The following is a 15763-nucleotide window of genomic DNA, read 5'->3' on the forward strand; positions in this document are numbered from 1 at the left end:
CCTGATGTTATTCTCACAAATCAATGAATCTGTTGTAAAAAAAGATCACTCCCTACTTGTACATAGTTTTTTTCCTTTTGCTTGTTTTTTCTTTCCACTCTTTTCTATATACCTCAGATATATACTATGTGGAGATTTGTGACATATACGATTATATGATATATATGTACAATGTCTGAAATACATCTTATGGAAATGTTTGTTTGATGATGGACTTCAATAAAAAAGTAAATTACAAAAAAAAGAAAAAAGCTTGGAGACAGTGCGAGAGGGAGGATAGGCAGGTGATGGAGAAGGGACACGCTCAGACTGATGGTTTGAGAGCATCATGAAAGGCCATTGTAAATCTAGTCAAGTAAAACAGAAGAGCTTACGAGTGGTTGTAGATGTGTCTTATCCTGCATGGAGAGTGGTGACCAGTGGTTTGCCTCAGGGATCTGTTCTGGGACCCCTGCTCCGTGATTTTTATAAATGACCTGGATGAGAAAGTGGAGGGATGGGTTAGTAAGTTTGCTGATGACACAAAGGTTGGAGGTCTTGTGGATAGTGTGGAGGGCTGTCAGAGGTTACAGCAGGACTTTGATAATATGCAAAACTGTGCTGAGAACTGGCAGATGGAGTTCAATCCAGATAAGTGTGAGTTGGTTCATTTTGGTAGGTCAAATATGATGACAGAATATAGTATTAACAATGAGACTCTTGGCAGTGTGGAGGATCAGAGGGATTTTGCGGTCTGAGTCCATAGGACGTTCAAAGCAGCTGCGCAGGTTGACTCTATGGTTAAGAAGGTGTATGGTGTATTGGCCTTCATCAATCGTGGGATTGAGTTTAGGAGCCGAGAGGTAATGTTGCAGCTATATGGGACCCTGGTCAGACCCCACTTGGAGTACTGTGCTCAGTTCTGGTCACCTCACTACAGGAAGGATGTGGAAACTATAGAAAGGGTGCAGAGGAGATTTACAAGGATGTTGCCTGGATTGGGGAGCTTGTCTTATGAGAATAGGTTGAGTGAACTCTGCCTTTTCTCCTTGGAGTGGAGCTTGAGAGGTGATCTGACAGAGTTGTACAAGATGATGGGAGGTATTGATCGTGTGGATAGTCAGAGGCTTTTTACCTGGGGCTGAAATGGCCAATACAAGAGGACACAATTTTAAGGTGCTTGGAAGTAGGTATAGAGGAGATGTCAGGGGTAAGTTTTTTACTCAGAGATTGATGAGCGTGTGGAATGGGATGCTGGCGAAGGTGGTGGAGCCAGAAACGATAGGGTCTTTTAAGAGACTCCTGGATGGATACATGGAGCTTAGAAAAATAGAGGGTTATGAGTAACCCTAGGTAATTTCTAAGGTAAGGACACATTCGGCACAGCATTGTGGGTTGAAGGGTCTGTATTGTGCTGTAGGTTTTCTATGTTTTTGCACTCAAATAAGGCAGGTCCTTTGGAATATGAACCTAAAGTTGCTGTACTGAAGTCTAAACCTTTGGGCTGTACTTTGAAGTTGTGACATAATTAGCCACAGCAGCACTTTCCGAGTTCTGAATATCTTAAAACTCAAATAATCTGGCATCCACGTTAGTGCCATCACAAAGAAGGCACAACAGCACCTCCATTTCCTTAGAAGTTTGTGTAAATTTACCATGTCATCTAAAGTTTCGACAAGTTCTATCGACGCTCAGTGGGGAGTATCCTGACTGGTCACATCACAGCCTGCTGTGGAAACACCAATGCTCAGGAATGGAAAGTGTTGGATACAGCCCAGTCCATCACAGGTAATGTGCTCCCCACCACTGAGTACATCTACAAGGACCCCACCATCCAGGCCATGCTCTCTACTCGCTGCAGCCATTGGGCAGGAGGTACAGGAACCTCAGGTCCCACACCACCAGGTTTTGGAGCACTTCAACCATCAGCCAGTGTGGATAACTTCACTCACCTCAACTCTGAACTGATTCCACAACCTACAGACTCTCTATCAAGGACTCTACAACTCATGTTCTCAGTATTATTTATTTATATTTTCATTTCCTCGCTTTGCATTGCTGATAAGATGGCAGCACATCTACATGCAGCAGCCTCTCAAGGGCCAACCAAAGGTACTTTTTTCCTTGTTCAATGTGTTTTTATGCATAGTAAGACTATTCTTTACTCCAATTACTACCTGTACAGCAGGTCCATTGCATCAGTGAGCTGCTTATTGTTCAGAGTAAGTCGGCCCGTCGGATCAGGCCATCCAGCCATGGAATTTAAGCTGGGCTGTTGGGCCATGGGATTCGAGCCAAGCTCTCGGGCTGGGGTTTTTAGCCAACCAGTTGGGCGTGAGGATTCGATTCAGGTAGTTGGGTGTGAGGATTCGATTCAGGCAGTTGGGCGTGAGGATTCGATTCAGGTAGTTGGGTGTGAGGATTCGATTCAGGCAATTGGGTGTGAGGATTCGATTCAGGTAGTTGGGCGTGAGGATTCGATTCAGGCAATTGGGTGTGAGGATTCGATTCAGGTAGTTGGGTGTGAGGATTCGATTCAGGTAGTTGGGTGTGAGGATTCGATTCAGGTAGTTGGGTGTGAGGATTCGATTCAGGTAGTTGGGTGTGAGGATTCGATTCAGGCAATTGGGTGTGAGGATTCGATTCAGGTAGTTGGGTGTGAGGATTCAATTCAGGTAGTTGGGTGTGAGGATTCGATTCAGGTAGTTGGGTGTGAGGATTCAATTCAGGTAGTTGGGTGTGAGAATTCGATTCAGGTAGTTGGGTGTGAGGATTCGATTCAGGCAATTGGGTGTGAGGATTCGATTCAGGCAGTTGGGCCACGGGATTCAATTCAGGCAGTTGGGCGTGAGGATTCGATTCAGGTAGTTGGGCGTGAGGATTCGATTCAGGTAGTTGGGCGTAAGGATTCAATTCAGGCAGTTGGGCATGAGGATTCCAGCTGGGTTGTCAGGCCACAGGAGGTTCCGGATTGGGTTTGGAGGAGCTGACCTGGGCGGAGACTGTGCTGCTGCTTGCTACTCAGAGGCACTGGAGCTGGTGCCTTCGAGTTGGCATGAAGGCAGCTTGCAGAGAATCTGTGAGTGACTGTCTTCGATGTTTCTTTTGCGATGCAAATCCCTGCTATACATTGATTGCCACAGGCCTGCGTCCCTTGCTTGGTGGTACGACGAGGCGAGGCAACAGCGTCACCTTGGTTGTAGCTAGGACTAGGCCTTAGTCCTCAGGTTTGCATTGTAGCCTTTTAAAAACAAATCTAAAAAAGTTTTTATTCCCTTAATTTTCCATGTTAAAAAAGCCTTATCCAAAGTTGATGGTTTAAAAAAGAAATTAGAATAAATATTACTAGAAAGTAGAAAATCATTTAATTCAAAAAATCTATGAAACTGAAACCAAATTTTTAAAGTATGTTTAACAATAGGGTTGAGAGCTTGTCTACCTATTCTGGAGAGCAAAAACGGAAGGGGAGCTCCTAATAAAGAAGCTAACGAAAACCCCGTTACTGAATTTTCCTCCAACTGTAACCATGAAGGGCAATCTTGGTCATCTGTATCATAAATCCAAACAGTAATATAATGAATATTAATTGCCCAATAATAAAATCTAATTTTGGTAAAGCCAGTCCTCCATTTTTCTTTGGTTTTTGCAATAAAAGTTTATTCATTCTAGAGCTTTTATTATTCCAAACATAAGACAAAATCAGAGAATCTATTTTATCAAAAAATGTTTTTGGAACAAAATAGGGAACTGCTTGAAATATATATAAATGTAACACTTACCCAACAGGCTGGTATATGTCTAGGGGAAAAGGAGATCCAGCCACTCACCAACCCTACCTCCCGTACACGCAGGTGCTGTGAGAATCAAGTTTATGCCTTGCGCCCGCACACAGTATCAAACCCACACCAGATACCGTTATGAAATACACTTTAAAGAGTTTACTAAAACTAAAAGAGTATTAGGCAATACAATATATATGAAAGGAAATAAAAACAAAAGGTGCCAACTTATCAAAGTTCAGTCAGTTTAGTGCACATCGTTGGAGCTCAACCATCGAACCGTCCGACCCCTCGTCACTTTCCTCCGACCTCCACGTCTTCGCACCTGGGACCACCCCCGGTGGTCTTCCGAGCAGTGCAGCGCACGTCCACCTTCCTCGGCGTCTTCCTCCCGACTCACTCCAAAAGACCGCGAAAACCCCCCACAAGTTCCCAGCCTCACAAGACAAAATAACATTCCCCATTGGTTAACAAATGAATACAATCCCCATATCAGCAAGTCTAAAGCTAAACAACTGCGAGAGAAACACTTATCAGACAAAGAAGCATTCCTACTCTTAACAAACCAAAGAAGCCATTTTGAGTAACATACACAGGACATTGTACATAAAAATTTCGGTAGAATAACCATTTTTATAGCATTTATTCGACCTATCAATGACATCGACATCGGCGACCATTTTGAAAGCTCCTGTTGAGTATATTCAACTAAAGGGGAGAAATTATACCTATATAGGTCTTTAAAATTTTTAGTAATTTTGATACCAAGGTAAGTGAAATGGTTTTGGACAATATTAAAAGGTATTTGATCATAATAATCAGAATAATTATTAATAGGAAATAATTCACTTTTATGTAAATTAAGTTTATATCCAGAAAAAATACCAAATTCCATAAATATAGATAACATAAAAGGAATAGATTTCCTAGGATTTGAAATGTAAACTAATAAATCATCCGCATATAACAAAACCTAATATAATTTATCCCCTCTCTTAATATCCTGCACAGAATTAGAATCCCTAAGAGCAATAGCAAGTGGTTCTAAAGCCAAATTAAATAATGAAGGACTAAGGGGACACCCCTAACGGGTACCTCTATATAATCTAAAATAAGGAGACTTTTGGTTATTAGTTATAACCGCAGCTACCAGGGCATAATAAATCAATTTAATCCAGGAAATAAATCCTGGACCAAAATTAAACCTCTGTTAATGTCCTTTTCACAGTTAATGGATAAATATGATATCTCTAATACACATTTTTTCAGGTATTTGCAGGTTAGGAATTTTTTACGTGATTTTTTACCGAATTACCCCTTGGCCTGCTCTTTAAATTTGGCTTATGCTATTTTTCAGCTTAAACCTTTTCAAAAACGATTAATAGCTATCATTTATAAACAGTTAATGAATGCTCGCATGTCCCCTAATGATAGGGTTCAACGCATCTGGGAAGTAGAACTTCAACATTCACTTTCAGATAATCAATGGAGTAAAATTTATTATTTAGTCAATAATTCATCTATCTGCGCATGCCATATCTTAATTCAGTTTAAGATAGTACACAGGGCACATATGTCCAAAGATAAATTGGCGCATATATTTCCTAATATAAGCCCTATTAGTGACAGATGTAACGCAGAAGTGGCTACTCTAACTCATATGTTTTGGTCATGTGTAAGTTTAAATAATTTTTGGAGGGATGTGTTTGGAATATTATCTAAAGTTATAGATGTGGATGTTCAACCTAATTCACTTACAGCAATTTTTGGGATTATTCCAGAGGAAGCAAGCAAAGTGTCTGCTTCCACTCAACATGTGATAGCTTTTTCAACTTTACTGGCTAGGAGAGCTATTTTGCTACACTGGAAAGAATCTAATCCACCTACTGTTTTCTATTGGCTCTCCTCCATTATGTCATGTCTAAGCTTGGAGAAAATTAGAAGCCGGACATTTGACACATCCTTTAATTTTGAACAAGTCTGGCGACCTTTTATTCAATATTTTCACATGATTTAATTTATTTTTTATTTATTTATTTTTCTTTGTTTTCTTTGGGGAAAATCCTTATCCGTGAAGGTGCAGAGATGAACGGAAGGATGTTTTATTTTCTCTCTATTTTTTTATTTTATCCTCAATTGGACTGCCCAATCTTTCCTTTTCTTTCTTTTTTCTTTCTCTTTTTTGTTTCAGTTTAGTTAGTGGGGTTTTTTTTCCTTATCAAACAAAATTTCCAATTTTTTTTATGATTGCTACGAGGAGTTGTAATTTTTATTTGACCATTGTATATATAACAGCGTAACATTTTACCTATTTGATTTTGACATTATATACTTTCTGTTTTTATTATTGCTGTTTATATGTCTTTTATATTATCTGTTTGCTAAACTCCTCCCCTGACTTGTATATTCTTTATTTGAAAATCAATAAAAAGATTGAAAAATGAAATGAAATGCATTGTAGCATGCCCTCCAGTGGCGGACTGGTGGAATTACAGGCAGAAACCATCAATTTAAAGGACTTGTTGCTCTGGAACTTGGTCTAAAAATTTGTTTTCTTCCATGACCACGTTCTGTTTTTCTTTTCTCATTATTTTGAATGCATGTGTATGAGTTTGCACCTTGGCCCCAGAGGTAGGCTGTCTCATGTCACTTGTACTTGATTGATTTGATTGATTTGTCTTTTGCATATTGACTGTTTATCAGTCTCTGTTTACAGAGAAGACACGGAAGAAATTTAACTGAGTTTTCCGGGAATGAGGATCGTCGATAAACATTGAGTCTGGATTAGCCAATTTACCACTTTCATCTAAATTTTCAGCAATTAATGTGCATGTCAAACTGGCATCCTTACACATTTGTAGTGCTGGCTGAACAAATTCTGTTTCTCCTATTTACAACCAAAATCTTTATTCCATGTTTTTTGCATCATATCGGAAGTATGAATAATTTTCCAATAAACTCAGTGAAAGAGAGAACATTTAACAAAAACCTGCTGAGTTTCATCTTGTACAGCTCAGGCCCACGTTCCAGACCCTGTCTCGGCACAAATATATTCTCTACAAGTGGAAGGAAATATTCTTATAAAGAAGGCACGACAGCAGCGATATTTCAGTAGGAGTTTGAGGTGATCAAGCATGTCACCAAAAAAGAAGAAATCCCTTAACTCCGAGCGGAGACATCGGGATGCCATCGTGACTACGTTTTTTGAGCAGGTTCTCTTGTTTTTACGAGGCCGAGTTGCTAGCTCGATGCTCAACCCAGCGCAGATGGAAAGTGTGCAAGGGAGCCGGCTGGATTCGAACTCCAGAGACTTCGTTCCAAAGTCCAACGCTGATGCCACTACGCCACCAGCCGGCCAATGTCACCAAAGGCACTTGCAAATTTCTACAGATGTACCGTGGAGAGCATTCTAAATGTCTGCATCACTGCCTGGTATGGTGGGGGGCAGGAGGGGGCACAGCACAGGGTCAGAAAAAGCTGCATGAAGTTTTAATTCTGTCAGCTCCATCATGGGTACGAGCCTCCCCAGCATCCAGGACATCTTCATGGAGCAATACCTCAAAAAGGAGGCAGCCAGCATGAAGGACCCCCATCACCCACAACATGCCCTCTTCTCACTGCCACCATCAGGGAGGGGGTACAGGAGCCTGAAGGCACACACTCAATGATTCAGGAACAGGTTCTTCCTCTCCACCATCAGATTTCTGAAAGGGCATTGAACCCATGATCACTACCTATTTATTTTCCTCTATTTGAAATAATATAGTTTAACTAATTCAACACACACACACACACACACACACACACACACACACACACACACACACACACACACACACACACACACACACACACACACACACACACACACACACACACACACACACATATATATAGATATATATATACACACACACACTTCCAACTGTGATTTACAGTTTTTATTATTCTGTATTTCAATGTTCTGCTACCACAGAACAACAAATTCCACGACATATGCCGGTGATATTAAACCTGATTCTGACACTGACACCATATATCAAAATGTAAAACATTATCCCGTGTGTGCCGGCTGAATTCAGCATTTTCTATGTAAAACATTATCCCGTGTGTGCCGGCTGAATTCAGCATTTTCTATGTAAAACATTACCCCCTGTGTGCCGGCTGAATTCAGCATTTTCTATGTAAAACATTACCCCATGTGTGCCGGCTGAATTCAGCATTTTCTATGTATAACATTACCCCGTGTGTGCCGGCTGAATTCAGCATTTTCTGTGTAAAACATTACCCCATGTGTGCCGGCTGAATTCAGCATTTTCTGTGTAAAACATTACCCCGTGTGTGCCGGCTGAATTCAGCATTTTCTGTGTAAAACATTACCCCATGTGTGCCGGCTGAATTCAGCATTTTCTATGTAAAACATTACCCCATGTGTGCCGGCTGAATTCAGCATTTTCTATGTAAAACATTACCCATGTGTGCCGGCCGAATTCAGCATTTTCTGTGTAAAACATTACCCCATGTGTGCCGGCTGAATTCAGCATTTTCTGTGTAAAACACTACCCATGTGTGCCGGCTGAATTCAGCATTTTCTATGTAAAACATTACCCCATGTGTGCCGGCTGAATTCAGCATTTTCTATGTAAAACATTACCCCATGTGTGCCGGCTGAATTCAGCATTTTCTATGTAAAACATTACCCCATGTGTGCCGGCCGAATTCAGCATTTTCTGTGTAAAACATTACCCCATGTGTGCCGGCTGAATTCAGCATTTTCTATGTAAAACATTACCCCATGTGTGCCGGCTGAATTCAGCATTTTCTATGTAAAACATTACCCCATGTGTGCCGGCCGAATTCAGCATTTTCTATGTAAAACATTACCCCATGTGTGCCGGCTGAATTCAGCATTTTCTGTGTAAAACACTACCCATGTGTGCCGGCTGAATTCAGCATTTTCTATGTAAAACATTACCCCATGTGTGCCGGCTGAATTCAGCATTTTCTATGTAAAACATTACCCCGTGTGTGCCGGCTGAATTCAGCATTTTCTATGTAAAACATTACCCCGTGTGTGCCGGCCGACTTCAGCATTTTCTATGTAAAACATTATCCCATGTGTGCCGGCTGAATTCAGCATTTTCTATGTAAAACATTACCCCGTGTGTGCCGGCTGAATTCAGCATTTTCTGTGTAAAACATTACCCCATGTGTGCCGGCTGAATTCAGCATTTTCTATGTAAAACATTACCCCATGTGTGCTGGCTGAATTCAGCATTTTCTGTGTAAAACATTACCCCATGTGTGCCGGCTGAATTCAGCATTTTCTGTGTAAAACATTACCCCATGTGTGCCGGCTGAATTCAGCATTTTCTGTGTAAAACATTACCCCATGTGTGCGGGCTGAATTCAGCATTTTCTGTGTAAAACATTACCCCATGTGTGCCGGCTGAATTCAGCATTTTCTATGTAAAACATTATCCCGTGTGTGCCGGCTGAATTCAGCATTTTCTGTGTAAAACATTACCCCATGTGTGCCGGCTGAATTCAGCATTTTCTATGTAAAACATTACCCCATGTGTGCCGGCTGAATTCAGCATTTTCTATGTAAAACATTACCCCACGTGTGCCGGCTGAATTCAGCATTTTCTATGTAAAACATTACTCCATGTGTGCCGGCTGAATTCAGCATTTTCTGTGTAAAACATTACCCCATGTGTGCCGGCTGAATTCAGCATTTTCTATGTATAACATTACCCCATGTGTGCCAGTTGAATTCAGCATTTTCTATGTAAAACATTACCCCATGTGTGCCGGCTGAATTCAGCATTTTCTGTGTAAAACATTACCCCGCGTGTGCCGGCTGAATTCAGCATTTTCTATGTAAAACATTACCCCACGTGTGCCGGCTGAATTCAGCATTTTCTATGTAAAACATTATCCCGTGTGTGCCGGCTGAATTCAGCATTTTCTATGTAAAACATTATCCCATGTGTGCCGGCTGAATTCAGCATTTTCTATGTAAAACATTACCCCGTGTGTGCCGGCTGAATTCAGCATTTTCTATGTAAAACATTACCCCATGTGTGCCGGATGAATTCAGCATTTTCTATGTAAAACATTACCCCACGTGTGCCGGCTGAATTCAGCATTTTCTATGTAAAACATTACCCCATGTGTGCCGGCTGAATTCAGCATTTTCTGTGTAAAACATTACCCCGTGTGTGCCGGCTGAATTCAGCATTTTCTATGTAAAACATTACCCCGTGTGTGCCGGCTGAATTCAGCATTTTCTATGTAAAACATTACCCCATGTGTGCCGGCCGAATTCAGCATTTTCTATGTAAAACATTACCCCATGTGTGCCGGCCGAATTCAGCATTTTCTATGTAAAACATTACCCCATGTGTGCCGGCCGAATTCAGCATTTTCTATGTAAAACATTACCCCATGTGTGCCGGCCGAATTCAGCATTTTCTATGTAAAACATTACCCCATGTGTGCCGGCCGAATTCAGCATTTTCTATGTAAAACATTACCCCACGTGTGCCGGCTGAATTCAGCATTTTCTATGTAAAACATTATCCCATGTGTGCCGGATGAATTCAGCATTTTCTATGTAAAACATTACCCCATGTGTGCCAGCTGAATTCAGCATTTTCTATGTAAAACATTACCCCATGTGTGCCGGCTGAATTCAGCATTTTCTATGTAAAACGTTACCCCATGTGTGCCGGCTGAATTCAGCATTTTCTATGTAAAACATTATCCCATGTGTGCCGGATGAATTCAGCATTTTCTATGTAAAACATTACCCCATGTGTGCCAGCTGAATTCAGCATTTTCTATGTAAAACATTACCCCATGTGTGCCGGCTGAATTCAGCATTTTCTATGTAAAACGTTACCCCATGTGTGCCGGCTGAATTCAGCATTTTCTGTGTAAAACATTACCCCGTGTGTGCCGGATGAATTCAGCATTTTCTGTGTAAAACATTACCCCATGTGTGCCGGCTGAATTCAGCATTTTCTATGTAAAACATTACCCCATGTGTGCCGGCTGAATTCAGCATTTTCTGTGTAAAACATTACCCCATGTGTGCCGGATGAATTCAGCATTTTCTATGTAAAACATTACCCCATGTGTGCCGGTTGAATTCAGCATTTTCTATGTAAAACATTACCCCATGTGTGCCGGCTGAATTCAGCATTTTCTGTGTAAAACATTACCCCGTGTGTGCCGGATGAATTCAGCATTTTCTATGTAAAACATTACCCCATGTGTGCCGGATGAATTCAGCATTTTCTATGTAAAACATTACCCCATGTGTGCCGGTTGAATTCAGCATTTTCTATGTAAAACATTACCCCATGTGTGCCGGCTGAATTCAGCATTTTCTATGTAAAACATTACCCCATGTGTGCCGGCTGAATTCAGCATTTTCTATGTGAAACATTACCCCATGTGTGCTGGCTGAATTCAGCATTTTCTGTGTAACTATATCTTGGATTTCAGGTCACCGTTGTTGCCGAGTCTCCAGTTCCTGCTGCAGTCATGAGTGAGGTCATGCAACTGGCGACTGTGGGCCGTCCTTTCCGGTTGGGAATGCTGTACGACTGCCGGTCAGACACTCTGATCCCAGGTACTGGAATACAATCATATCAATCAGTAGAGGTCAATACAGGGCAGTTGATTCCGGTTACCAATCTCAGGATAGTCACCAGACTCTCTGGTTATGTAAAGGAATACGGCTAGTCTGGGGAAAACATCCTGAATTGTGGCATGGCCGATTTCAACATCATTCAGAACCGCTTGACAAAAACAGATTGGTAACAGCCACTTGCAGGTAAGTCTCCATCTGACAAGTCTCCACTAGGCAAGGAGGTGAGGAGTGATGTAGATGAGGAAGGGAACATGTCAGACAGGGAACAGGCAATGGTTTAATGTGGCAGTTAGACAGCTTGTGGCCTTGTGTTACGTGTCACTCATAAGGTCCATGTGTTCTATGCAGTTGAACCTCATCAGCAGCTGATAGCAATTCCACAGAGACTTTTCCCTGAGAACAACCATCCTCAATTGCTGTGAAATGATATTCTTTCTCCCATAAGGCTAGCAGTGGGGATATTCACTGATAATGTGCATTGTTCAAATCCATTGCAACTGCACAGCAAACAGACAAACCATGTCTACACACAGCAAGGCCTGGACAACTTTCAGGCACAAGCTGATGTTGCCAATGACATTCCCGCCACAGAAGGGTGGAACTGGAATCGGGTTTTGGACCAGGTGGTGAGGAAGTGTGATGCCAGTTGTCTCCGGGGTGAGGGGAAATATTCTGGCATGAGAAGTAACCTGTTGTAAACCAGTGAAATATTTAGTTCAGTAGGTGCAAAGCATTGTACACTCAGTACAAAGTACATCCAGTGCAGATAGATGATTGGCTAAATACAAACACAAGAGACTCTGCAGATGCTGGTGTGCTGATCCACTAAATTAACATTATCCACACTGTCGACTTACACGCTTTAGCTCAATTTAATGACTGTTATTGCTGTTTTATCCCTTAGGCATCACACTGTGGGATTTACAGACACTCCAAAGCAACATCAGCTCTCGCGATCAGCCCAGCACTGAGTTTCACATCACTGCATCAGACAGCATGGATGAGAAATGCTCTGCACTTAACGTGTCAGGTTCGATGAAAGCAAGTCTCTTGTGTGGGCTCGTGGAAGTGAAAGGGTCTGCAAAATATCTCAGTGACACAAAGGAATCAAAGCAACAAGCACGAGTTCCCCTTCAGTACAAAAGAACCACCCGGTTTGAACAACTGACCATGAGCCATTTAGGGAGACAGAATATCACCTATCCGAGTGTGTTTGACGAGGGCTCAGCCACCCATGTCATCACAGCAGTGCTGTATGGAGCCCAGGCTTTTTTTGTGTTTGATCAAATGGTTTCCTCAGCAGAGAAATTGCAGGATATCCAGGGTAATATGGAGACGACCATTAAACATCTCCTGAAGATTGCAATTGAGGGTGAGGGCTCCTTACAAATGACAGAAGAACAAAAATCAAATGTGGAGAAATTTAACTGTACCTTTTATGGGGATTTCTCACTGAAGAGCAACCCCACCACATTCCAAGATGCCGTCAGTACCTATGCAAGACTCCCAAGCTTACTGGGACCAGGTGGGGAGCATGCGGTGCCCATGACAGTCTGGCTTTACCCTCTCAGTAAACTAGACTCAAAAGCTGCTCAGCTGGTGAGAGAGGTAAATGTGGGATTGATCAGTCACTGCCAGCGTGTCCTGGAACAGCTCGGCGAGGCAGTGATGAGATGCAATGATATGGAGAAAGACAGAGCTGCCATTCAGTTTCCCGAGGTCAGGGACAGGATAGTGAAATTCCGAGAGTCGTGTCAGGATTACAAACTAGTTTTCCAGCAGAATTTAGCGAGAGATCTTCCAATCATCTGGGGAGGTAGGGGTGGGGAAGAGTTACTCATGGATATACTGAAGAACAAGGAAGATTCACCATTCCGACACCAGTCACTGATCACATGGCTGGATGACAAGGAAAGCGAGATGAAGTTAGTGGGACATTATCTCAGGATATTCGATGATGTAACTTCTGTGAAAATAGTGAGTGAGTTGGAGGATGAATTGATGGATCATGCAATGGACTATGTGGTTTGCTTCACCTTTACAACATTGCATCAGGAGGATGTCTATCTGTCAGAGACCATCAATTACCTCCAATCTCACACAGCTCCGAAGATACAGGCACCAACTCCTGCTGATGGAGACAGTGTAACACAACACCGTGAGCAGTGGTTTCACTCAGAGATTGTACAACGAAAGATGAAGGAACAATCTCAGTTATTCCTGGATTTTGCCAAGGCCAACAAATCAGACAGGAACATAAAATTCCTTGTTGCTTCTGTGAAAGATGACAGCCAGATAGGAACATCTATTTACCTGTTCAAGGGTGCGTGTATAAAGAACCGATGCTTTGAACCCCCATCACAGCCCCAGAGACCTGTGGTTGGTGGAACAACACATGACAGTGTGACACTGCAGTTACATCCTCCTAGATATGGTACGGGTGAGATTGTGGGCTACAAGATAGAGTATAAAGGTACCCAGCAGGAAGAATGGACAACTCTGGATACACAAGGTAAATCCGAGTCTTTTACAATATCTGGGTTACAGCCAGATCAGGAATATCATTTCCAATACCGAGCTGTGACCAAGGTAGGGGTTAGTAAGGCCAGTGATAGTTCTACACAGTTCACACTTCCTACAAGTTCACCTGGTAAACCAATCTTCCAGGATTGTTCACCAATTGCAACACTGTCCTGGGATAGACCAAGTCATATTGGAGCTGGTGTTGAAATAGTTCAGTACAGGATTGAATATAGAGAAGAAACATCAGTTACGTCCAACACAAAGGCTCAATCATGGACGGAAGTAAAGACAACAGACAGTGAATGTCGCTATAACTTAACGAGATTGAAACCTCAAACAGATTACAGAGTCCGAGCGTCTGCTGACTGTGGAGAAGCAGGTTCCAGTGTACCAAGTGAAGAGGTTTTAATAAAAATCGGAGAAGTAACAAGGGGAATACAACAGAAACATCCCACAGAAGGACGATTAATATCTCCAGGAAACCCTTCCATTTACATGCTGAACCTGCAGAAGGAGGTATTTGGTAAGTCCAAACACCTTGTGAATTGCTCCTTTGGAAAACCCGGCATAAACCACACCATGAAGACAATTATGGTTTTGGGAGCAACAGGGTCAGGAAAGACGACCCTTATCAATGGGATGATCAATTACATATTGGGTGTGGAATGGGGTGACAACTTCAGATACATGTTAATACAGGAAGAGACTGGAAGGTCGCAGGCTGAAAGTCAGACATCCACCATCACTGCCTACAAACTACACCATCAGGTGGGATTTAACATCGATTACTCACTGACTATCATTGATACACCAGGATTCGGAGATACCAGGGGGATAAGCCAAGATAAAGAGATTACTGACAACATTCGAGAGTTTTTCACTTCCCCACAGGGAGTTGATCAGATTGATGCCATATGTTTTGCTACTCAAGCACCTTTGTTTCGCCTGACTCCGACACAGAAATATGTCTTTGATTCAATTCTTTCTATTTTTGGCAAAGATATTGCAGAGAACATTCAGATTCTGGTGACTTTTGCAGATGGAAAGCGCCCCCCCCCCCCCCGTTCTGGAGGCTTTGAAGGTAGCTGAGGTACCATGTCCCAAAGATAAAAGTGGGGTGCCAGTTCACTTCACGTTTAACAATTCTGTCATATTAGCCCAGCGTCCAGCCTCTGGAAATGCTACCAACAAGAGATCAGATGACAGTGGGGAAGAGGAAGAAGATGTTAACTTTAATGCGATGTTCTGGAAGATGGGAATTAACAGTATGAAGAAATTCTTTAGAGCTCTTGACACAATGGTACCAAGAAGTTTAGTTTTGACCAGAAGGTTTTGAGGGAACGTAAGCAGCTGGAAGCTGCAGTGAAGGGATTGCAGGATCAGATCCAAGTTGGGCTGACCAAACTGGAGGAACTAAAGAAAACCAAACAGGTTCTGGAGCAGCATCAGAACAAGCTGGATGAAAATAAAGACTTTGAGTTTGAAGTTGATGTCACAAATACAGAAAAGATTTATCTTGGACCGAATAGTTCGATAGTAAACGTCTGCAAGACATGTGAATATACTTGCCACAATCCCTGTACTTACACTGTGTATATTTTTAAATATTGGTGTGTAGCAATGGATATTTGGGGAAATTGCACAGTCTGTCCTGGTAAGTGTAGCGTGTTCCATCACTCAAGGGAAAAGTACAAGTATGTCCATGTGACAAGAAAGGAGAAGAGGACACTGGGTGATTTAAAAGAAAAGTATGAGAAAGCCTATGGTGAGAAGATGACACAGGAGAAGATCATGGAGAAGCTTCAGCAGGAGTTGGAGG

General features: G+C 42.1%; 1 protein-coding gene across 1 annotated transcript in view; it reads left to right on the forward strand.

The window, feature by feature from the left end:
* Window positions 1–15763, forward strand: part of LOC140726046 (uncharacterized) — a 201730-nt gene that overhangs the window by 16468 nt on the left and 169499 nt on the right. Inside the window, exons 2-3 of the mRNA XM_073041941.1 lie at window positions 11274–11400; window positions 12326–14460. Of these exons, the coding sequence (XP_072898042.1) occupies window positions 11274–11400; window positions 12326–14460 (2262 nt within the window). The remainder of the gene's footprint in view (window positions 1–11273; window positions 11401–12325; window positions 14461–15763) is intronic.

The sequence above is a fragment of the Hemitrygon akajei genome, chromosome 4 (assembly GCF_048418815.1).
Source record: "Hemitrygon akajei chromosome 4, sHemAka1.3, whole genome shotgun sequence".
NCBI lineage: Eukaryota > Metazoa > Chordata > Chondrichthyes > Myliobatiformes > Dasyatidae > Hemitrygon > Hemitrygon akajei.